Below are 25,549 nucleotides of genomic sequence, written 5' to 3'. Positions count from 1 at the left end.
TACTTCAGCTATGTCACATAAGTAGCTTATACTATACTCTGCACTTCCTGACCCTCTCTCTCCACGTGTACATAACCATGAGGAAGAGATACAGTAATGACATCCCCAATAGATATACTTCAGCTATGTCACATAAGTAGCTTATACTATACTCTGCACTTCCTGACCCTCTCTCTCCACGTGTACATAACCATGAGGAAGAGACACAGTAATGACACCCCCAATAGATATACTTCAGCTATGTCACATAAGTAGCTTATACTATACTCTGCACTTCCTGACCCTCTCTCTCCACATGTACATAACCATGAGGAAGAGATACAGTAATGACATCCCCAATAGATATACTTCAGCTATGTCACATAAGTAGCTTATACTATACTCTGCACTTCCTGACCCTCTCTCTCCACATGTACATAACCATGAGGAAGAGACACAGTAATGACATCCCCAATAGATATACTTCAGCTATGTCACATAAGTAGCTTATACTATACTCTGCACTTCCTGACCCTCTCTCTCCACATGTACATAACCATGAGGAAGAGACACATTGTAGGGAAACTACTGCGTTCTCACAGGCATTACAAGTAATCATGTAAACACAATATCTTAATAATGCTTTAGGAGCACTATCTGAAAATTGCTCAATCCTTACAATGAGTCTGCGATTGTGTGACATCTGTGCTACGTTACTTCTCTGGACTATACAATAGTCACACAAATTCACCTACGTACAATGTCCAACAGAACTATTGCAACTTCACACAAAGAAAAAATATCAAGTAATAGTTTCATGTAGGTCACTCACTTGGCTATTATGTGGTCTGGCTTAATACCTACCTATATAATACTTCATTTCCGTGTCATGTTTGTTCATAAGCTCAAGAAGTCTCAGCTCTATCTGGGCCTGGTTCAAAAACGCTTTCTTATTTTTAATGATTTTAATGGCTACCCATTCTTGATCATGGTGATCGTACGCCTTCACCACCTGAAACCAAGCAGAAATTGGTTAAACAGTTGCAAAGAAATGTACAACAGAGAGAAACCAAGCTGTATTAATTGACTAAATTTATCCCTAAAACAAGGAAATACGGCACCCACATTTCAGCTATTAATGACAACTCTAGTCCATAAGTTTATAAACATTCATTGGGTTTGCTTTATGTTATTAATTATTAAATTAGGAGCTTTTGCATAAGAATGCTGATCTTCTATGTATACACAAGAAGCATATTAATGAAATAAAGTGCTTTATACAAATAGAAAACCCTTGCTTAGTTGTGATCATTACTCATGTTTCAAGTCTCCTACTCTGGAGATTTTATGTACAAGCTAGTATGTGACATGTTTTCCATCAAGTCTCACATTGAAAGCTTCTTCCCTGCTGCAAAGCCTAGACTGAGAAATGCAACCTCCCATCACATCAAGAGAGAAGACCCAGCATAGGTTCCATGCTCACAACGCCAGCCCTCAGGGACCCCTAACCGTGCATCTTCTACATATATCCTCAGTATAACAACTGAAATATCAGCTACCACATGGAACTATTAAAATGTGTCAGTAATGACTACACCTGTGCATCAACTAAACCTGCAGCACATGCACTGTTAGGGGTCCCTGAAGATTGGCATTTATGACAACTGCTCTGGGTAGAAGTGGATTTAGCCCTGTTACACTAAGATTAAGCTGCAGCCAATCTAAACATATGAACTATCTGAATAGCTGAATGAGGCTCTGACTACACCCAATACAAAGTATCTTCCTTACACCTAGATGAAGCAGAGGGGCGAGTGGGGCATCTCAGTCCAACATTGGACAAGGATAAAATGCAAAAAAATAAAAACTGCATTTTTTTATCTTGCGAACGACTTAAATATATGAAATCAGCAATTAATGGCAGTGTCCGTAGCTCCAGTCTCCATGCTGTACACTCCTAATCAACAGTGCATCTCATCTCACAGGTTGAGTATCCCATATCCAAATATTCCGAATTACGGAATATTTTTAGCATGACTGAGATAGTGAAAACTTAGATTTTTGATGGTTCAGTGCACACAAACTTTATTTTAATAATTGTGTGCCTTAAACAAAGTATAAATTGACCTATAGGCTGTGTGTATAAGGTGTATATGACACAAATAAATTTCATGTATGTACACAAACTTTGTTTGAGGCACAAAATTATTGAAAATATTGTATAAAATTACCTTCAGGCTGTGTGTATAAGGTATATATAAATCATAAATGCATTCTGTGTTTAGATTTGGGCCCTATACCTAAGACATTTTAATATGGTATGCAATTATTCCAAAATACGGAATATTCCGATATCCAAAATACCCCTGGTCCCAAGCATTTTGGATATGGGAGACTCAACCTGTACTGCTAAACGATCCATACATAGATTGTACAGGAAGCACACAACATTGCTAAAGCAGTCACCTTACAGTTTCCAGGCAATGAATGCTCTGTAATTTCTGGCAAATTATTGCTACGAGAAAATTGTTCTTGTGATGACCCTCAAATTGCCATTTTTACAGTTCAATAAAAAGGGGATTTATGTTATTACCTGGTTACACCCTTTTCTTTGAGATCCATAGGGGACACAGGGACTATGCTAGGGCACAGGTTCTAAAACGCTGTCCCCTGGACCCCAAACAGTGCATGTTTTCCAGGTCTCCTCACAGAATCACAAGTGAAATAATTAGCTCCACCAGTGGAACTTTTAAAATATGTCAGTAAGCAATGACCACACCTGTGCACCTGTTAGAGCACATGGAAAACGTGAATTGCGCAGGGTTCTGAGGAAACAGTTCGAGAACCTCTGTGCTAAGGGATAGGTTGTGCAAAAGAAACTGGGAACCAGTTACACTTTTGACTTACTGGCAGCCCAGGCTCCCTCTCCCCTATACCCCCAGAAGGTCAGTTAAGTTAGCAAGCCCAAGGTAGGAGAGAGAAGGAAGACGGACAGACAGACACACAGAACAAAATACACCGCAGAGATGGACAAGGGAACGAGAAACAGAGCAAATCCCTGCAAGCCAGGTGCGTCAGGGTGGACGCCCTATGTCCCCTATGGATCTCGAAGAAAAGGATTTAAGAAGGTAAGAATATAAATCTCCTGTTCTTCCTTGCTTCATAGGGGTCACAGTGATAACGCTGGGACGTCCCAAAGCATTTGCTCCTGAGCTGCACTGAGAACCCTCCATTCAAAAGTCACGTCCTCGAATGCATCCAAGGAATAGAATCTGAGAAACGTGTGGACAGAAGACCATGTAGCCGCTCTGCAGAGGCACCAAACCGAGCTGCCCAAGACATACCTAACTGACAGAGTAGAATGAGCTGTCACTATGGCCATAGCAGGGTGGTGTGCCGTAAGCGTGGCAGATGGTTAAACTCAGCCATCGGGCAAAGGTCGGCTTCATAGCCAGGCCAGCCTCGTTTGCGAGTGTCGGAGTACACAAAAGGGAATCTGACTTATGGATATTCCAATTTCGGGCCACAGGTCCCTCACAATATCCAAAGAGGCCTCCTCCGGCGATGAATCATTAGCTTGGAAGGCCTGAACCACATACTCCTGGTTGATGTGAAACAGAAAAACTACCTTCGGGAGGTAGCCGAGCCGTGTCCGAAGAACGGGCCGGACCGAGTCAAAGACCAGAAAGACACAATCTCGCGCTCAAATCTGACACCGACCAGGTCGACAATGGCCTAAAGGAAGACAATCTTTCACGTGAGCTAACGAATGTTCACAGAATGTAAGGGCTGAAAGGGAGTAGACTGAAGAGCCTGATGCATTAAAAACATGTCCCATGGAGCCACCGGAGGAACAAATGGTGGCTGCACGTGGAGGACTCCCTGAAAGAATGTCCGAACATCAGGCATTGACACAATCAGTCTCTGGAAGAGTACCAAAAGTGCCGAAACCTGAACTTTCAAAGACCAAAGGTGTAGACCCAAATCCAGACCCTCCTTCAGAAAGGAGAGAAGTCAGAAGTCTCAAAAGGATCTGGTATGAAGGTCCCTGGCCAAATACAAAGAGAAGCAAGTCTGCCAAGCCTGGTGAATAATCCTAACAGAGGCGGGTTTATGAGCATTTAGCATGGTACGAATAAACAACCTGGAAAAGCCCCAGGCCCTCAATACAAAGCGAGCCGAGCCAGGTCCAGATAGAAGCACGGGCCCCGTGACAGTTGATCTGGCAGTAAAGGAAGACACCGTGTAGCGTCGATGGAGAGGTCCAGCAGATCAGAGAACCAAGCTCGCAGCGACCAATTGGTAGCTACCAGGATCACAGTGCCACTTTTCAACTTGCGGAGAACGCACAAAATGAGCGAGATCGGGGGGAATATGTACATGAGATGGAAGGCCCACCAAACCGCTAAGGTGTCCACCAGAAGAGCTCCAGGATCCCTGGTGCGATAGAAGCAGTACCTTGTCAACTTGTGGTTGGTCGAGGCGGCAAAGTCAATGTCCGGCAGGTACCAGTGATAAATGAGTAGCTGAAAGATGTCCGGATGAAGTGCTCACTCACCCAAGTGAACATCCTGGCAGCTTAGGAAATCAGCTTCCTAATTCTGGACTCCAGGAATGAAGACTGCTCACAGAGATGGTAGATAACGCTCTGCCCAGCTTAGAATGTGACTCACCTTCATGGTGCCGCAACTGCGAGTGCTGCCTGATGGTTGATGTAGGCGATGGACTGTACCTGGACGATGCTGAAGGAGCGTCTGCGTTAGACTGAGAACCCAGAGGACTGCTCAGAGGTGCACAATGTTGATCGGGAGGCGAGCTCTCTTGAACCACCCACCCTGAAAGGACTGCTGGCAGGTTAATGCTCTCCACCTGAGCAAACTGGCGTTTGTGGTGGTGAGGAGAACCCAATCCAGAACCCAAAAGGGGTAGCCCTTGTCCTAGTGGGACAAGTACTAGATACAGAGCATAATACAAACAAGGAAGGACATGCACTCCTAATTGGAAAACAGTGGACAAAACAAAAAAATCTGTAGGTAAAAAAAAAAAAAAAATTTTGTACTCACCGTAAAATCCCTTCCTCGAAGTCCATCTGGGGAACACTGCAGTTAGCCATTACATGTGGGTTAGAGGTCTAGGAGCATGGCACTAAACTAGTTAATAACAAACAAAACTAAAACCCACCCACTCTAACCCTTCCCACCTGCCCATAACCTCAGTTTGGACATTTAGCAAAGCCACATAGAGGAACTGTAAAAATAACTAACAGATAAATACATTAGTAAAGGGGCTATAGCCCAAAAGTATAACAACATATCAGAGAGGGATCGCAGTGTTCCCCAGTTGGACTTTTAGGAAGGGATTTTACGGTGAGTACAAAAATCCAATTTTCTCTATATTACTCTGGGGAACACTGCGGTTAGCCATTACCTGTGGGACTTCCCAAAGCAAGCTAACATGGGGAGAATGGTAGGGCTGCACAAAGAGGCGTCTCCCATACCAAAGGTATGGAATCTGTAAAACTTAATGAAGGTATGCACAGAGGACCCGGTTGCTGCTCTGCACAGCTGCTCCACAGAGGCCCCATGGTGCACAGCCCAAGAGACCCCAACTGCCTGGGTAGAATGGGCCCCGAGAGAATCCGGAACATCAGAAGATACGTAAGCCTGACGAATGGTAGAAGTGACCCACCGAGCAAGAGAGGCTCGGGACGCAGGCCAAACCCTCTTTGGTCCATCAAATAATACCAAGAGAGTCTGTACGCCTTTTTGCAGTAGTTTGATCCAAGTAAATACGGAGAGCTCGGACTATATCCAACAGTTGTGGTGAGGAATGAGCTGTAGAAAACGAATCCTTGGGAAAAGCCAGAAGAACTATATCCGGATAAAGGTGAAATTTAGACACCACTTTAGGAAGAAAAGATGGCTTTGTACGCAAAACCACACGATCCGAATGAAAAATTACCAAAGGTGGTCTACAAGATAGTGCAGCCAACTCAAACTCTTCTGGCCGAAGTGATAGCCAACAAAATTGCCATCTTTAAAGTAAGGTAACAGAGTTCTACTGATTCAAGAGGTTCAAAAGGAGCCTTTTGAAGAGCCTCCAATGCCAAGTTCAAATCCCAGAGAGGAACAGGGGGCACATATGGTGGTTGAACATTAAGAACCCCTTTTAAAAATGTCTAAACCACCCCGCAATATTAACCAAACGATGCTGAACTAGGATAGAAAGAGCAGACAATTGCCCTTTCAGAGAAGACAATTGAAGACCTTTAGACAATCCATCCTGAATAAAAGATAAAGAGATGCGGTAAGTGAAAACCAGCTTCTGAAAGCACTCTTTCTTCACACCAGGAAATATAACACTTCCAGACCCGATGGTAAATTCTGGAAGCAATAGGTTTACGAGCTTGAATCCTAGGGCCTGATTCAGACCCACTCGCAAGCGGCTGTCCGCTCGCAAGTGGGTCGATGTTGTGCACTGAGCATGCGCACGACGGCGGGAGCTCCGTCGTGCGCATGCGCCAGACGCGACGAGCGAAGGACTTTCCTTCGCTCGTTGTGTCTGATCAAAGGGGGCGTGCTGTCGATGTTGATTGACAGCACGCCCCCTTTGGTGGGCGTGCCTCCCTGACGGGGGCGTTCCCAAGGGAACGCCTAACGTCAGAAGCCGGCCCACTGACATCACTAGTGATGTCAGTGGGAGTGATTTTGGCTCTGATAGAGCCAAAATCACTCCGGGCCTTGCGGTTGAAAAACTCAACCGCAGGCTCCGGCTCGCAGTGGCGATGGTCGCGATGGTCAAGACCATCGCGGCCATCAAACTGCATGCTCGTATAGGCTGTGGGTGGTGACCCACAGCTATACGAGCGCCGGGGACGACGCTCCATAATTATGGAGAGCTGCCCTCATTCAGAGCGTGCGCTCTGCTCAGAGCGTACGGCTCTGAATGAAGGCCCTAGTCCGAACTACTGGCTGAGAGAACCCTCAAGCTCTTAAGATCTCGGGTTTCAAGAGCCATGCCGTCAAAGCCAACGGATGTAAATTTTGGTGTAGGCAAGGACCTTGTTGAAGAAGGTCTACCCTTAGAGGAAGATGGAACGGGTCTACGGCCAACAGAGAACCACTGGCGATGAGGCCGGTATGGGGCATCGAGAATGACCGGGAGACCTTCCCTCTGGATTCTTTGCAGTACTCGGGGTAGCAGGGATAGAGGCGGAAAGATATAACCTAGATTGAGGGTCCAGGAAGAAGGCATTGCATTCACTGAGGCTGCCTGAGGGTTTCTGGATCTTGCGCTGTAGAGAGGTTTCTTGCTCAGACGAGAGGCCATGAGGTCTATGTCTGGAGTTCCCCACCTGTCTGCAATAGTCTGAAAACAGGATTTTGGTACTTATCGAAAAATCCTTCTCCAGTTCCATAGGGGACACTGGAGGCTTCATGACAGTGGGGTATAGACGTGTGCTAAGTGGGAGCTGGCACTTTCAATTTTAGAATTTGTGACTAGCTCCTCCCCCTCTATACCCCCTGCAAGCTCAGTCTTAGGAAACTGTGCCCGAGGAGAGCTGGAAAAAAAAACCCACGGAAGAGGAGGTGGTGAAATAAGTAAACATAACCACAACACGGAAAGTGTAGAAAGTGTGGAACAACAGTAAACCAAGGAAAACATCAAACAGTCACAACATAGAATGACAACCACCCTGGCAGGAAGGAACAGCACAGAGTGGGCATCCAGTGTTCCTTATGGAATCGGAGAAAGGGATTTATCGGTAAGTACCAAAATCCTGTTTTCTCCTTCATCCTCTAGGGGACACTGGAGGCTTCATGACAGTGGGGATGTTCCAGAGCTCCCATCACTGGTGGGATAGCACTGAAAACCCTGCACAACTGCATGACCATACTGCGCATCAGAGGCCACAAGTGTCAAATCTATAAAAACGGATGCTGGCCTGACTAAACGGGCACTCGGCAAAGTAACTCCATGGTAACCACGCGAGCAACCACCCACGAGGAACCCACAGAGTGAGTGGAATTTGCTGTAATAAACATAGGAGGCTCCTTGGTGGAGGCCACATATACCTGACGGATGGTCAGACGAATCCAACGCGCAAGCGTCTGCTTGGAGGCTGGCCAACCAGGACGTGCAGTGTCATACAAGACAAAGCATCTGTCTTATGTATAGCTGCCGTCCTCTCCACACAGGTCCGAAGAGCATGATCATCTAAGGATCGTGAAGTCGGTGAATCCTGTGGCAGTACCGATGCCACAATAGGTTGGTTGATATGGAAAGCCAAAAACACCTTTGGAAAGAAGTCCATATTCGAAAGGAAATCCACCCTATCTGAATGGAAAACTAAATATGGGAGGATGACAGGAGAGAGCCCCAAAATCCGATACTCGTCTGGCGGAGTCCAGCGCGAGTAGACGTACCACCTTTCATGAAAGATATTTTAGCTCCACAGTCTCCAGAGGTTCAAACTAAGAAGACTGGAAGAAGGAAAGGACCAGATCCAGTTGAGCGATAGGAGGAACAAAGGGAGGCTGAAAACGGACAACCCCCTGCAAAAAGGTCTGAACATCCGGAATTAAAGCCAGCTTCTGCTTTTGGAAAAAAAAACTGACAGCTGAAATTTGAGCTTTGAAGGACCCCAGACGAAGAACGGCTGAGAAGCCTGCTTGTAGAAATAGCAGGAACCTAGCCAGTAGGAAAACCACAGGAGACCACCACCGTTCGCACCATGAAACGGAGGCTTTCCAAATACGATGGTAGTGCTACGAAGTAACTTCCTTCCATGCTCTAAGCATTGTAGGGATTACCCTAGATGAGATCCCTTTCCGACGTAAGATGGCCCTTTCAACAACCACGCCGTCAAACTTAGCCGCTTTGAGTCTGGATAGACTAACGGACCCTGTTGCAAAAGATCTCCTCTCAGAGGAAGAGGCCAAGGATCTTCAATCAGCATAAGACATGTTCAAATACCAAGCTCTGCAAGGCCAATCCGGAGCCACTTAGAGAACCTTGCACCTCTCCCGTATGATGCGCTGTAGAATCCGAGGTAGAAGGGGAAGAGACACAAATTGGAACTTCCACATTGTTGAAGGTGCGTCCACTGCCACCGAGTCTCTTGTCAGAGACCAGTACAGAGGTAATAGATTTCATCTGGAAGCCATGAGGTCAACTTGTGGAAGACCCCACCAGAGAACAAGTTGATGAAACACCCGAGGATGGGAGTGCCCATTCTCCTGGGTGTACGACCTGTCGGCTGAGATAATCTGCCTCCGAAAAGTCGACGCCTGGTATGAATATTGCTGAATTCGCCACTGCAAACTTTTCTGCCCAGATCGAATGCGGCTTACTTCTTTCATTGCCGCCCGACTTTGGGTGCCGCCCTGCCGATTTATGTACGCCACTGTCATTGCGTAGTCTTACTGAACTCTGACTGGTCAGCCCAGCCACAGGAGCTGTGCTAGCTGAAGAGTGTAGAACACTGCCCGAATTCCAAGATGTTTAAATCTGCAGACTCGCTTCCTGAGCGGTCCAACGGCCCTGGAAGTGATGTTCCTGAACCACAGCCCCCCATCCTCCTCAGACTTGCGTCCGTGGTCAGGAGAGTCCAATCCCAAATTCTGAATCTCTTGCCCTACAAGAGAAGCGCGGAGTTCAGCCAACAGATAAAGAATATCAGAGTTCTGGGACATAACCTCACGCACAGGTGTAGAAAAAGATGGGATCCTGACCATTGGGAGAGGAGGTCTAGTTGAAAACGGTCTGTAGTGGAAACGTCCATAAGGAATCGCCTCGAATGCAGCTACCATCTTCCCCAGTAGTCAAATGCAGACATGCACAGATAGCCGATGATGTCGAAGGACCGTCCTCACCATTTCCTGAACGGAGACCGCCTTTTCCGGAGGACGGAAAACCCACTGACAGTGTCCAAGGTCATTCCCTGGAACTGGAGCCTCTGTATTGGTTGCAGATGAGACTTGAGAAAGTTCAATATCCACCCATGCCTTACGAGGAGTTTGAGAGTCACTGTGATGCTCTGCAGTAATTGGTCGGTGGAGTGAGCCTCAGAAAGATTGTCCAGGTAAGAAATAATTGTGATCCCTTGTTTCCGTAGAAGACCCATCATCACCGCCATGACCATTCGTGAATACCCTGGGGGCCGATGACAAGCCGAAGGGTAAGGTCTAAACTGGAAGTGTGAGTTCCGAATGTCGAACCTCAGAAAAGCCTGATGAGGTGGGCAGATAGGAATGTGAAGGTAGTAGTCTTTGATATCTAGAGATACCATGAATTCTCCCTCCTTCAGACCCACAATAACGGACTGAAGGGACTCCATCTCGAACTTGAATATCCTCAAGTAGGGATTGACATCCTTCAAGCTCAGAACAGGTCTGACCGAGTCATCCAGTTTCGGAATTTCAAACAAACTGAAGTAGAAACCCTGCCCGGCCTGAGACTTGGCAACATGGACCAAAACCCGCGTGGATAGAAGCCTGTGCATGACTTCTAGTAATACGACACTCCTGTCGTTGGAAAATGGCAAATGGTGAAAAACCGAGGGGAAGGATGAAACTAAAAATCGAGTTTGTATTAGTGGGTGATTAGGTCTCGAACCCAAGCGTCCGTACAGGAGTCCGTCCACACTTCGCCGAAGTCACGAACATGTGCTCCCACCCTGGGATCCCCCAAATGAGAGAGAAGCCAGTCATACACTAGGTTTGGTAGTGGACTTAACCCTCCTGATGCGAAGACGATGATGCCACTTTTCCACGTCCTCCGTGACCACAGGAAGTTGTATGTCCTCCTCTGAAGCGACCACAGGAACGTCCCGGGGCACTAAAGGTCCGAAAGGAGGTTCCAGAGTAGGATTTTCTAGGAGGCGGAGCAGCAGATGGAAGATAAGTGGACTTGCCTCCAGTAGCCTGAAAAATCAATGTATCTAGTTCCACCCCAAATAAGACACTTCCTGTTAAGTGAAGAGCTTCAACAGCCTTTTTCGTGTCTGCATCCGCTTAAATAGCTTTGTTAATCCAGCAGTTTACATCGCAGGATGAAGTGTCACACCTGTAGCTGTAAAAATGGACTTGAGAGTTTTCTCCAATCTCCTGTCTGATGTCTCCTTCAAAGACGTGGCTCCAGGAACCGGTAGCAGAGACTTCTTAGACAGACGAGAGACCGAAGGATCTACAGTAGGAGTCGTAGTCTCACAAGATTTTCTGCTATCTGCAGGAAAAGGATAGGAAGATAAGCACTGGGATATCTGAAATTTCTTTATCCGGATGTTCCCAAGCTGAAATCAGAAGAGAATCCAGTTCCTCTGAAATCGGAAAAGTAGCCTGCCCTTGTTACTTTAAAAAGAAAGATGGCCGTGCAGGACCCTTGTCCTTTATCTGCAAAACCTCGCGGATACCTACAACACCTCTATCCCTTCAGACATAGGTTCAGGTGAATTCTTGGAGCTCTTCAGGCAAATCTTGTGTATATTCGCCCTCTTCTAGAGCGGGCAACTCTTCCTCCTCAGAGTCATCCAACTGGTGAACTGAGAGTAAGTGTCTGTTTTGAGACTTGCGGAGAGGGTCCAGACGCCGTGGCACGAGAAAAAGCCATAGCTTTAGTGATCCTTTCGATTAACTAAGGACCACGTCCATGCCAGTTCCTCTAGAGTAGCCGACCTGGAAGCTTCCCTCTTGCAAGAAGCCTCCAGCTCAACAGACAAATGCGACATAACCCATGTAAACGGTGCCATCCAAGATGGCGGTTCTGTCATCCTTGGTGACACTTGAGCCTGTTACTCAATATCACAATTGACACACAACAGGAATTTAGAAGACTGCCAGTGTGTAAACCGATCTGCACATTTTGTGCAGGTGACTTCTGAGACGCTTTTGAGCCTCTTCCAGCCATGGTACATACAAACCACACACAGACAACAGTAAGTGTAGTGGAAATAGTTAATAGGTAAAGACTGAGATAGGTAGAGAGGCAGGAGAGGTCAGATAAAGAGTATCACACTTGCCCAGTGCAAAAAACGCCAGGCATAACAACTAGTAACTAACTGAAAGTGTAAGTAGTTACTATACTGCCTTAAATGCTCTCCTGACAAGCCTAAACCCCACTGTACACTTACAGACACCGGGTAGGCTCTCAGTCTTAGTGCAGCAGCTTTATCAGCAGGCAGTGTCCCCTCGGTGTAAAGGCCGCCAGTACAATTCAGAGAAGCGCTGGGGCCGCTGGGAGGAAGATGCAGGAAGAGAGGGCACACTCACTAAACTGACCCTGCTGCAGGCGGCGGTTTGACTAGGGGGGCCACGACGGTGGTCTCTATAGTAGAGGACCCCAGGCAAACTGTAAGCAGTAAGCACGATCTAAGACTGAGCTTGGAGGGGGGTATAGAGGGGGAGGAGCTAGTCACATCTCAAAAATTTGCATCCGATTGAATCCGAACCAGAAGGTCTCATAAGAAAGTCTGAGCTTGTTGCAGAGAAATTTGAATTGCCCGTTATTCGAGAATATTGATGGGAAGAGCAGACCCCTGGAGAGACCAACACCCCTGAAAATGTTGATCCAGAAGCACTGCACCTTAGATTGCACCTGTTAGACTGGCATCTGTTGCGATGATCACCCAATTCCAAATCTGAAAGGAGGAGCCCTTTATCAGATTCAGAGTATGAAGCCACCACTGTAGGGAGTGAAGACTCTGAGGAGACAGACTGAGGAACTCTGTCTATTTGGGGACTTCTCTTGAATCAACTGAGAAGCATTTGGTGTTCTGGCATGGAACCTGGAGAATGGAACCGCCTCGAAGGCTGCTACCATTCTCCCCAGGAGCTGCATGCACCTGAGAACTGAGACTCTATGTTGCTGAAGAGATCTTACTCCGAATCAGAGTTACTGTATCTATTGTGATGGAAGTAACACTCTGAGAAGCTGTTGTATACAAGACCTAGAGACATCATCCGCTGTGCCGGCAACAGGCTTGATTATTTAAAATTGACAATCCAGCGTGAGCTTGCAAGGTAGATGTTGAAGTTGAAGATCCTCCTGATGGAGCCTTTTGTAAGATTGTCCAGATATGGAACTATGGTTACTCCAGCAATCCTTAACAAAGAGACCATATATGCCATAACTATCGTTAACACTCTTGGAGCTGTAGAAGACCGAAAAGTAGGGTCTGAAATTGAAAATGCTGATCGCCCACCGCAAACCGAAGGTGTTGATGCCCTCTCCAAATGGGGATGTGGAGGCAATGTGGATTGATGTTTATTGATGCTAAGAACTGTCCCGCTTTCATAGCTGCAACGGCGGAGCGCAAAGACTCCATCTTGAATTTTGCCAGAAAAAGGAACGGATTTAAAAATTTTAGATTCAGGAAAAGACCCGCCTGGTTTGTCCACTAGAAAAAGGTTGGAACAGAAAATTTCTCCTGGTTGCTGAACGGGAACCGGAATGATAACTGCTGAAACTGAAAGAACGAATTGACTGCAGCAAAGCGTGAGGTCTGTGTGTCTTGTGATAAGGGAGTTAAGAAAAACCGGTGTGGCACGTAATCATCCAAATCGAGAATGTACCTTCTGGTTATGGTTGTATCCACCGATCAGGATTTGATTGAATCCAAACATCTTGGAATTGGGAGGAGGTGGCCCCTTTGACCTGAGAGGGTTGCCCTCTGACCATCATGCAGAAGATTCTCTGTGGTTTGGTGGCAGATCGACCGGTATTTGTGGTACATCGTGCTCAAAAGGCTCCCCTACGTGGATAGTTGTACATACCTCAAAAGGAATGAAAATATCCTCTTTCTTATGGTTCGGAAGACACGAAAATGAGAGCTTCTAGTCTTAGAAGCAGACACTGGAAGATACAGACTCTTGCCCACAGTAACCTGAGAGATGATCTTCGTAAGCTCAGAGCCCAATAGAAACTCGCCCTCAAAAGGCACCGCTTTCAAGGTCCTCTTAGATTCTGGATCCGCATTCCAATAAAGAGAAAGCCAGATCGACCTTCGGGCCAAAATCGCTAATGCACAAACTCTGGACTGCATGGAAATTATGTCCAACAGAGCATCACCCACATAAATAAGAGCTTGTTCCATAAGAGTATCCAATTCAGAATGTGCATCATCAGATGGGAATCCAGATAACATCTGAGTTACCCAGGCTTCAACCGTTCTAACAACCCAGGCACTAGCTAAGACAAGACGGAGAAGCTCTTGTAAGATGGATTTTAGAACAGCATCCTTTTTGCTAACAGTGTGATCCTTTAACATCACCGATTGAACGATGGGGATAACTGTGGCTTTAGCCAATTGAGTTACTGGGGCATCCACCCGAGGGGGAACCTCCCAAGGCTTAGCATCATCAGCAAATGGGTACAAAAATTTTAACTTTCTAGGGGCCTGAAACTGTGTGTCAGGCTAAAGCCGAGCCTCCATTAAAGTCTCCCCAAAGTGTGAAAAAGGACAGTCAGTGACTTCTTATGCGTGAAGAAAGAAGTAGAAGCAGGCTCTGTATTATCAGTGTCCTGTATTTAAAGAGTGAAATACCACTTCAAATACATGTTTAACACTAGTAGAAGCTGGGGAATCTTCCTGTCAGCTAGAGGTATCTTCCCAATCAGGATCTAATTCCCCCTCCTCAGGAGATGTCAGCCGCGTCAGAATCTCTGGGAAAGGCAATAGTCGACGGCAACGGTCGTTCCTTAGTAGTGACTATTTTATTAAGAGATGTGACCACCTCAAAAAGACATTACGAGTCCATCCAGGTTCCTCTGATGGACCTGAACTAGATTGGGTGGCCACTTGTGAGCTAGGAACTGGGTCACTTACCTGGGATTGGCAGAGCTCTGCAATAGCATCTGCCATAGGTCTAGCCCATTCCGGTATCACTGGTGCTTCCTTTGAACACCCTGGAGCATAGTGCACAGTCTTAGTATCACACGCTGCGGAGAGAGCCCCCTGCTCCGTGCATCCCTTTGATAATTTCTTACCACAATTAAAACAAGTAAAATATATAGCCGAGCACTGTTTAGGCTTGGAAGTCTTTTCTGGCATTCCTGACATGTTGTTCACTTCAAAATAACTTTCCCTTGTCTAATACCTTAACTTGGAGGGGAAGTGTAGGGTGTAGTGTATAAGTAGTAAATGTATATCCCTTGTCTAATACCTTTAGAAAAAAAAATAGAGTGCAGGGATATACTGAGGATTGAAAAGATTTAAGGTGCATACACACACAACGATATAGTAAACTATTTTCGTTAATTTTTTCAAGGGAAAAATGAACAAAAATCGTTTACTAAAATCATTCATTTACTAAATGTAAAGAACAATTTTTTTGAACTACAAACGATTTTTCCATATTCCCTATTGAAAATCATTGAGTTGGTCAGTCTGACTGAACTACAAACGTGAATGCGCATGAACAATAATCGTTCATCGTTTTAACTCAGAATGTGACCGATTTTTTCAACGATTGAACGATAAACGCTTTAGTTATCGATAATTGTTCAAAAAATCGTTGTGTGTATGCACCTTTAGTCACAGACTTGCACTGAGAAACACAAGGAATGTAGACACAGGGGGGTACTGAGGATTGTAAGAGATCCAGTCGCAGGCTAGCACTGAAGAACACAGGAAAGTAACACAGGAATGCACTGAGAATTTGTTAGGGATCCAGTTGCAGGTTTGTTTTGAAAAACACAGGAAGGTGTAACACAGGAATGACTGAAAATTGTTATGGATCCAGTCGCAGATTTGCTCTGAAGAACACAGGATAGTGCAACACAGGAATTCAACTGAGAGCTAACTAGTAATCAGCATGAAAGCGGACACCTGTAACGCAGGGAGGCAGCTGGGGAACTGAACAGCACAATAATAAACACCACAAAAGCTATTACATGAAGAACTGGAGTTCAGTGAGAGAACTGAAGTGACACGCTGGGAGTCAGCATGGGAGCTGATACAAATAGCACTGGAGGACAGCGAGAAGGCTGCAGCAACACACTGAGGAATTACATGATGAAACACTGGTGATTATCACAGACACTGGAACAGCAAAGTTGAACAGCAGTTTCCTGTTCCTGGAGTCAGACTAAATTCCCCTGGGTAGCTGGTCATTGGATCAGAGGTTCAGCTGAGTGACCACAGTACTACCAATGGGAGAAACTAGTCAGTTTATATGGACCAACATGTCTGCAGCCATGCCCGGCACCCCGGGAACCAGGACGCACGCACGGAAGCCCTAGCAAACTCCGGGGAGAATACTCAGTCACCACTCATCTCCACTACCAGCGACAGAACACCTAAGCCCAGGATGCCGATGCGGAGGTGAGTAGCGGCCGATCCCAGGCCGCATCATGACAGTACCCCCCCCCCCCCCTTTCAGGGTGGACTGGACACCTAGGACGTGCACTAGAAATAAATCAAGAACTCAAAAAGTGAGACAAAAGAAAAAAAAATTTCAAACTCTGTATGAGGAACTTGTGGATTTATTAATCTTCAAGTTGATATCTGGTATGAAAAGATGCATTTTTCTTCCTAACAGTCGTAGTTCTCATAGGCAACTCCTGGAGGAATATATGGCTCAGACAACAGAGATCCTGTACTGTACAATCTTGAGAAGGGAGTAAAGTAGTGTATCTGATTTTATTGTCTGAGGGTGGTAAACTGTCACTAGAAATTTCTTCAGAGAAGGTACCCAAAGGCGGACATGAGGGACAAAATTATTTAGCCATACTGTAAGCTCTCAGATTTGAAAGTATAGGGTCTCTGGACTGAGTGGATTAGCCCACTCTAACTGCTTTAACAAGGTTGTAATACCTCATGAAGGATTAGCTTCCATTAAGACCATATATTGTTCAAGTAGTGCGTAATATTGAGTCATGTTTACATCAAAAAGAATGTACGTAGGAGTGTACTGTGAATCCTGGGAAGTGGAATTATGCTCAGGAGCAGGAAAATAAATATCTTGAGGAATAGACGAGACGTCAATTAATCCAAACAAGCCAACCTCATCAATAATCTTGATCCCAAGACTCACTGTTTTCACTCGCTTGGATTCTCCACCGCCGTGGCCCATGATAAGATAGTTGGTCTTTCTACTGATATTTCCGGTAACGATACCCACATCTCTCTCAATTAATAACTTGGCTTCTTTATTCTTAATGGATTCCAATGGAACCCCTGGGTAGCTAGTCATTGGATCAGAGGATCAGCTGAGTGACCACAGGACTACCATTGGGAGAGACTAGTCAGGTGATATGGACCAACATGCCAGGCACCCCGGGAACCAGGACGGACGCACGCATGGAAGCCCTAGCAGACTCCGGGGAGAATACTCAGTCACCTCCACTTCCAGCGACAGAACACCTAAGCCCAAGGATGCCGGTGCAGAGGCGAGTAGCGGCCGATCCCAGGTCGCACCCTGACAGCCGCTCTGGGCAATCAGTCTCAGTCTTTTCTAGCTGCCACTGGTTAGTGCTAACAGGACTCAAACTCTCTAATTTTACCTCAGGAGAGACTCTGCAACCTACTTTACTGCCTCACAAAACCACCAATTGAAGTCAGTGCAGGCCCACAGCGCTGAGCTCTCTAAGTTGGCGCCTGCCGCGGCTCTAGTTGAGGTAACTGATGCAATTAAGGGCAGATCCGCGCACCAGAAATGTCGCCCTGCCTCCGCAGCACAGCCACCTCTGGAGCAGCGTTTACTGTTATGGCGGCTCTACTCAATTTCGCTGTCCACTTGTAAAGCCGTGGCTAGGACCTCTCGCTGGGTCTCTTTGCAGCACTGGATACAGCGTCCATCTTGGACCAGATCCTGCGGGGAAAGACCAACAGAACAAGTTGTACTTGTACGCAGCACGGGAGCCCCCACCTCTTTAGGTACTGCATTTGGAAGACATGCAACAGAACCCAAGGCAATCCCTACAGACGAAGCTGTAGTAACGTGTGCAAACAAGGGGAAGAGCAATGAATGTAAAGGCTGAAAAATTAAATAAGTGGGGCTAGTGAACCCCTCAACCCTGCTTACAAAAGGGCTGTCAGGAAAAGGTAACAGACTGTAGAAAACGGACAGGCAGAAATAGAGAGACAGTACATTTCAATTGAGGACAAAAACACAGTTCACATTCAATGCAATATAAAAAGGGCACAACAGTCTAAACCCCAGTCGGCAGTATAACCTGACCTGAGAGGTATACAAGGAGACAGCAGCCCAACACTCCGGAGACCAGATGCAGCCGGCAGAGCAATAAAATGGCCGCTCAGCTTCTGAGAGGAAGGAGGGAGAGGAGAAGAAACCCAGTTGGGAGATGCCTCTGAGAGGGAACGCACCATGGGTCGGGGAGGAGTTAACTGGGAGAGTTTACCTCCCCCTTCTGATGCGAAGTCCAGGGCATGTATGGTCTTCTAACAGAGCCCTGTTACCTGTGTGGTAGACCCAGAAACCCGCTGTCAGAGACCCACCGGTGGTCTCCAATACCGGTGGTGGAGCCCCCCAACGTGCAATCAGGGAGCCACCTTACCTGTACCCGTGGCATCCGGCTGCGTTCCTGTGCGCGCTGTGGAGGTCCCGGCCAAAGTCGCTGACCCGCTTGCCAGTGCTGCGGCCACCTGCAATGGTGGTTGGTGAAGCGGCAGTGCTTAGCGTCCTACAGGGCGCAGAGAGCTGCATGCTCAAAATTAAAAAAAATTAAAAAAAGAGAAAAAGAATGATGCTGCATAAAAGTACCCCCTGTAAAAACAGTGCCTGACACCTGCCGGAACCAAATAAAAAGTAGCCTGCCTGGGGCTGGGTATAGCGGAGAGGGAGCCTGAGCCGCCAGGAAGTCAAAAGTTTAACTGTTTGATGCCCAGTCTCTTCTGCACAGCCTGTGTAAAGGCTGCACAAGCGTAATCCATGTGTATCCTATGGCGCAAGAAAGACAGACATTGTATCCAAATGACCTTTCCCTACTGCAGGAATGGGGAACCTCAGGCTCGGGGGGCGGATAAGGTCCGCGGAATCATTTAGTCTGGCCCTCTGAGCTTTTGTCTGCTAGCCTCATATGGGTAGCAGGGTGACTAGAATGGCACCCTGCAGCCAGAATCTATGCAGCAGTGCCGCCAGGAGTGTCCTTAGGACGCTTCAGACTGTCACACCGCTGCCCTTACAGCGCCCCGGAGCATCCTGATGATGCTCCAGGCATTGCTGTAATCACCTTCGATTGTGGCCCTGCCCGTGTGACGTCACACGGAGGGGCGTGGCCTGCACTGGGCTCGCAAAGAATGTTTTATATATCGAAATGGCCCTCGGCATAGAAAAAAAAAAAAGAAAAGCTTCCCCACCCCTGCCCTACAGGATTCAGTGGTCTCCAAATATCACTATGTGAATCTTCTTTTCTTATACCATTTCAAAAACCAGTCTACGGGGGGAATTCAATTGTTTTGGGTAGCAATAATTAATGAGCACCCAACGGAGCAAGTCCACTGTTATGGATGCCCATTTGTATCGCTTGTCGCACCCAAAGGTACCGTGTTAGGCCTTGTAAAGTGGCTAAAACCATCTAAAGTTCTGGTTAGGGTGCCCAAAACATGGACTATTCACACATGTCTGGCAGCTCTCACGCCCGGAGCAACCATTGAATTGCTCTGTCGGGCGCCCAAAAAAACAACTGAATTCCCCCATGATGGCCCTTTATCTGCTTATCACTAAAAGTGCCCATCCACTAGCAGACATAAAAACGACTGCACGATTACGACATTGTAATCGTGGAGTTGTTTGTCAATCTGAGAGGAGACTGCACTGAACGAGCAGTCGCTCAGTGCAGGCTCATCAATCATCTGCAAACATGCTCAACCTGACGATATCATCAGACTGTCCAGCATATTTGCACGATGATAGATGTCTAAACGACCAGCGGGCAAGCGCATCGCTGGTCGTTTAAGACATTTTTACAAGAGATTTGCAAACGATTTATGAACGATTCAATCGCTCACATAAATCATCTAGTGGATGGGCACCTTTAGAGCATTGATCTATACACGCCCCACCAACCAAGTATTACTCCTCGGACAGGTATGTGAGGAGCTGCAAGCAGTGCTGGGAATTCCACCAGTATTATACATGGAAATCCAGAACTTATGATGGTCACATTTCACACAGATTTCTTCTTAAAGCAATACAACAATGGGCGCGGACAGCAGTGGCAGGCGTCTCGCTGCAGGATACAAGTGCCATGCATTCATTAGTTTTCTGTGTCAGACAACATCACATCAGTATAAACAAACATTTTCTGGATGTTTCCATCCCACTCACCTGCCCGAATGACCCTTTTCCAATAAGAGAATCTATTTCATATCGATCCATCCACTTCTCTCCATTTTTAACTATATAATCATAGTTGTCATCATCAAAGCCGTCGTTGAACACTTTCCTCTCTTTCTTGGTGCTGGAGTCTTCGGGTGGTACTTGTTGGGCTCTGCGTTTCTTCTTTGCGTAATACACCTGGGAGATAACAAACACAGCTGTTACTCAGTAGAAAGGGCTGAAATAGAAAGTATTTCTAGTAATCCTGCGTCTGCCGGGCATAACGCAGCGCCCCTGATCCTAGGTGACTGTGGTACTTTAACGCCTCCTCCTGAGAAGAGGGGAATTATAGATCTAATTTAACCATCTTCTTAACTTTTCCATTTACAATACAGAACTGAATACAGAACCCAGTTATTATCTTTTATTTATAGGCCACAGTCAATCTTTCAAGATGACTGTAAATATACAGTATTTTTCTCAGTTACATGGGTGTCTTATGTATGTAGGGGTAGATACATTGAGGCAAATTCAATTCAGCGGGAGTTATATAGCGCTAGTAGGGAGCTCCTGGGGCAATTCAATTCACCGCAATTACTACTCTGACGGGAAGCATTTAAATCCGAGAATACCAGTTCTCGCAACTTAAACTGGGTGTTTAGTCACAAGAACCGGTGTTCTCCGATTAAAGTGCCGGCCGCAAGCTGTTAGCGCTGTGCTGAGCTCGAAAATAGCCTCGCGGAGGGCACTTTAATTGGATATCTCCTCTCCACCTTAGGAGGGTGTGAGAAGAAATCATTAGTCGGACAAGACTGTGTACTGAATTGAATCGCCCCCATTAAGGGAAAAATATGTATAAAAACTAAACATATATGCTGTGCTTTGTGCACCTAGAATTTGTAGCTTTAGTGACGCAATGCATCACATCGAAAATGCACACGTTAAAATGCAAATGTGCCCTCCTCAGTGATCAGCACCCTACTCTATACAATCCTGGACTGAACAATTCTATAAACAAAGCTAAAAAAATAAAATAAAAAAGACACTGCCTCACCAACACTGGAAGACAAACCTGTATAACAGGACACATTTGCGCACATTACCATGACCAATTTGAACGTTCTAAGATTAAACTTTGTCAGAACAAATCACTGACGTAACACTAGGTGGACAAACCTCATTTATGTGCTTGTAAGTTTTTATCAAGTCCACTGAAAGCTTCCGTAGAGGCGCAGCTGCTGAGTCTCGGAAGGTTAATGGAATCCGCCGCTGAAGAATGGTCATGTCTGGCAGAACCTGGGGAGCAAAGGGACAGCTTTGGGAAAAATTCTAACCAAAAACAACCCCCCACATTCCCCTCCCCCTTCAAAGCTGCTCAATTGCTCTGTTCCTCCTACTGGAAATCCATTCATCATAGACCTGCTCGGTAAAGCACAGGCCGCCCATGGTCTAGTTACCTGCTGATGATCAGCCATTGATTGGAGGCTGGAGAAAGGAGCGTGGCTGTGCTGGCTCGACATGCTTGCCTCAGTGGGGACAAAAGCAAAAGGGGCAGCCAGACAGAAAGAGGAGGAGGACGTGCATCCTGTACTGCTGCCACCTGTAACACACAAACAAAGAATAGCAGCAATAAGTATCAAACTGAAAATTCTTTTTATTAGTTGTGAAGGAAATGATGCCGGTATTTACATTTCAATTACTAAGCAAACACACAATGAGATGGTCCAGATAGTTTAGGCTATAGGTAATGCCAAGTCTTGCTTTAGAAATACAAAATGAAATATTAATGGACTCAAAAATACTTTACTCAGTCTTTTACCATTTCAGTCATTTAGCCACCAAGTGATTGTATATAAAACTGACACATTCTACATGTTACTAATACACAGCAATAGAGGAGGGGGGGGGGATAGACAGATGGGATACACTTATACACAAGGATACGACAGCTTACACAGTATCCATAGCAAGAACTATTATTACAAGGAAATGTACTGTTAAAAATGCTGGAAGACAATATGAAAGCTTTTACACAAAGTCCAGAGCATTCCGTTCCCAGTACAGCAATGTAGCTCCAGGGATGTGTCACTGCAGCCAATGCCCAGCACATAGTCACACAATGCTGTTACCACAGGCCGGCACTAGTAAGGTAGGACGGTGCAAGGAGAAATAAATACTCTAGTGGTGGATTTATTATAGTGCAGCCAATGCCCAGCACATAGTCACACTAAGCTGTTACCGCAGGCCGGCACTAGTGAGGTAGGAGGACGGTGCAAGGAGAAATAAATACTCTAGTGGTGGATTTATTATAGTGCGGCCAATGCCCAGCACATAGTCACACAATGCTGTTACCGCAGGCCGGCACTAGTGAGGTAGGACGGTGCAAGGAGAAATAAATACTCTAGTGGTGGATTTATTATAGTGCAGCCATTGGAATTGCTTCAAGCCCTCACCTCAGGAGCTACATCGCCGCACTGGGAACTGAACTGACCCCAACATGACCCAAAGCTTCCAAAAAGTTATGCTGGTTACGTACTGGATGATAGATCATTAATGTCGCTCACAAACATACTGTACCAAGTCCGCCGTGCGTCACGGCAAAAGCAATATATTTGAAAAATATAGTGAATACCAGTACCATACAATATATTTCGCCTGTGTGTACCAATCCATATGCTGCCAAGCAGGAACCAGTGAGGAGGTTACAATTGGTTCCCGTGACCAGACATATCGGTCAGCCGATTGGTAAAGTGCGTACTCACAGCCACACACTTACCAAATCGGTCGGCCGACCCATTGGTTATGTTTCTCCCAGGTTTTCTGCGATTAAGGGGAAAACTGAAAATCAAAATAAATATATTTTGCATTATGGTAAAAGTGGATGGAAAATCCCCTATATCAACACCTCTGATCGCACAGAGCAAAAAAATCCCAGGGACCCCTCACTTTGGAAAAATTGGGGTACTACTCCACTGTTTTTGGGTCCCAACACATTATGGGGGGTGAGGGCAGGCAGCAGTTGGGACAGCGCTGGGGGCAGATAGCTGTTGGAGTACAGGGGAGTTAAGGGCAAGCAGCAGTTGGGGGTAAAGGCAGGAAGGACTTGGAGTAGAATGGTGCTAAAGCGGAGTTAGGGCAGGCAGAGCTGGGGGTAGGGAGAGGTAAGGGCAGGCAGAGCTGGGGGTAGGGAGAGGTAAGGGCAGGCAGAGCTGGGGGTAGGGAGAGGTAAGGGCAGGCAGAGCTGGGGGTAGGGAGAGGTAAGGGCAAGCAGCAGTTGCGACAGTGCTGGGGGCAAGGAGGGGACTAGGGTTAGGTAGTGCTGGGGGTAGGAAGGGGGAAAGGGTGAATAGCAGCTGGGGCTGTACTGGGGGCAAGGAAGAGGTTAGAGGCAGGAAGTACTAAGGGTAGGGAGGGGGCAAGGGTAGATAGCTGGGGTAGTTTGGGGGCAAGGTGTTTATGCTGTTCAGTATCAGTCCTGACAGCTGCACAATACCACTAAGGTAAATCCAGTATCCCTGCCTATAGTGATGTGTATTTATTATGGTAAGGGGGTAACATGACCTGTGGGGCGATTACAAAGTTTGTTTGGGGTTTTGCTTAGTATTAGAGGATCACTATAGACCAGGACAGCTGGAGAATGGAGTGCTAGCTCTGTAGCTCACAGCAGGTACAGGTGTCTCAGAGGAATAGCAGCATCGCGTTTATTGCTCTTCTGTACTTTTTACAAGTGCAGCAAATATCTAAAAATAATTCAACATTGAAAAACTGCTTTATATAAATACAGAAGCCCTATGGTGGGATTATTACCCCGTGATAAATATATAATCCTTAATCCCCTGCCCAGAATAAGTGCCAGAAATGCTGTCTAAAACCCCCCTACTGCAGTAACCAGAAAGAACCCCCCAGGGGTCAACACTGCGCACACAGCAATCACTGAGCGCTGCCCCCTACCTACACATGTATGGGGGGGGTGAAGAAAAAGGCGGGGCGCATCCCCTCCTCTTACCCACCTTGCCTGGAGCCCATCACCCCTCTACCATACTATCGGGGGCACCAGTTCATGATCCCCCACAATGCACAAAGCCACTTTCTGCACACAGATACACAAGACACATACATACTGCACAAGCACTGATCACAAGAGCTGGCAATCTACCTCCCTGTGACAGGGAGGTAGATTGCCAGCTCTTGTGATCAGTGCCTGTGCAGTATGTACGTGTCCTGTCCCCCAGCTCTCCTCACATGCACACCAGCACTGTACTATCAGCATACACACTGTTACTAATGTAGCCACCATCATTACTCACCAACAGGATGTGCTGCCAGTCTGCAGAGAAAGGAAGCCCGCGGTGAGGAGGGGGGGGTGCACGGAGCAGAGGTGGGAGGTTCAGTAGAAGTGGCTAAGATTGCGGAGGGAGGATCAGGGAGAGGCTGCAGAAGGCGCCGGCGGAAACGGGGATTCTGGGAGCTGTGGTTCTCACATCCATCTCCAGCCAGCCGGTCTGTGCCCGGGGGGTGGGGGGAGGTTGGGGGGGGGGGGGGGGGAGACGCTTCCAGCAGCAATAGGTTGATGAGAATCTGCCAGCGGCAATTGGTTGAGAAGATCTGCCTCCGGTGGTGATGATTGGCTGCTGCGGCACTGCACACCACGCGTCCTGCAGGACCCGCTCAGTTTTAAAAGCTGGGTACAACTTCCTGTAGCACGTACAAATGTGATATAGCGCGTATTTTGCTTCACTAAACCAGCTGACGCAGTCCTCTTCCAATCACACAAAACAAGCCACAGAGAAGCTGGAAGCAGGCGCTGACCAGCACTCCAAATGGGCGGATATCATTACATTGTTCCACCTGCAGACTTGGTCTATGCAGGATGAGTAACAAAAAACAAATCTCAATTCTTTCCATTGAGCATATGCAATCTGATTATCCTCCATATTTACCTTTGTGCACAAGTTTATCAGGGTGTTTACAGTGCATTCTTAAAAATTACAGTTATGATAGACTTATCTTGATAACTCATTTTCGTCAAGGTCCATAGGGTCCACAGGGATACCATGGGGATGTGGTTGGAGAGATCCAGGCACCAAACAGTTAAGCTTTCAGCTCCCATGATGCCTCGGGTCATCCTCCATACATACCCCACCCCTAGCCCCACAGGCTTTCAGTTTTGTTAACAAGCCTCAAGGCAGGAGAAGGATAGAGGAGAAGGAAGAGCAAACCGATCGTACACCTGAACACACTTGCACAAGATGAGGGAATCTGTGACGGAAAGAAAAAATATGAGATATGGT

General features: G+C 46.7%; 1 protein-coding gene across 1 annotated transcript; it reads right to left on the bottom strand.

Annotated features, from left to right (window-relative positions):
* Window positions 1-843: 843 nt before the first annotated feature.
* Window positions 844-24,613, bottom strand: LOC148430942 (dual specificity tyrosine-phosphorylation-regulated kinase 1B-like; the record flags this gene model as incomplete). Its single annotated transcript, XM_088466412.1, has 6 exons — window positions 24,566-24,613; window positions 23,035-23,096; window positions 21,716-21,858; window positions 21,435-21,554; window positions 20,268-20,456; window positions 844-991 (listed from the first exon to the last, which is right to left on the bottom strand). Coding segments are annotated over exons 3-6 (520 nt in total), but the record flags the coding sequence as incomplete, so codon positions are not given.
* Window positions 24,614-25,549: the final 936 nt, after the last annotated feature.

The sequence above is a fragment of the Taudactylus pleione genome, unplaced genomic scaffold, assembly GCF_031769625.1.
Source record: "Taudactylus pleione unplaced genomic scaffold, aTauple2 ptg003095l, whole genome shotgun sequence".
NCBI classification, from domain to species: Eukaryota; Metazoa; Chordata; class Amphibia; order Anura; family Myobatrachidae; genus Taudactylus; species Taudactylus pleione.
This window is presented reverse-complemented; position numbering and strand designations above follow the sequence as displayed.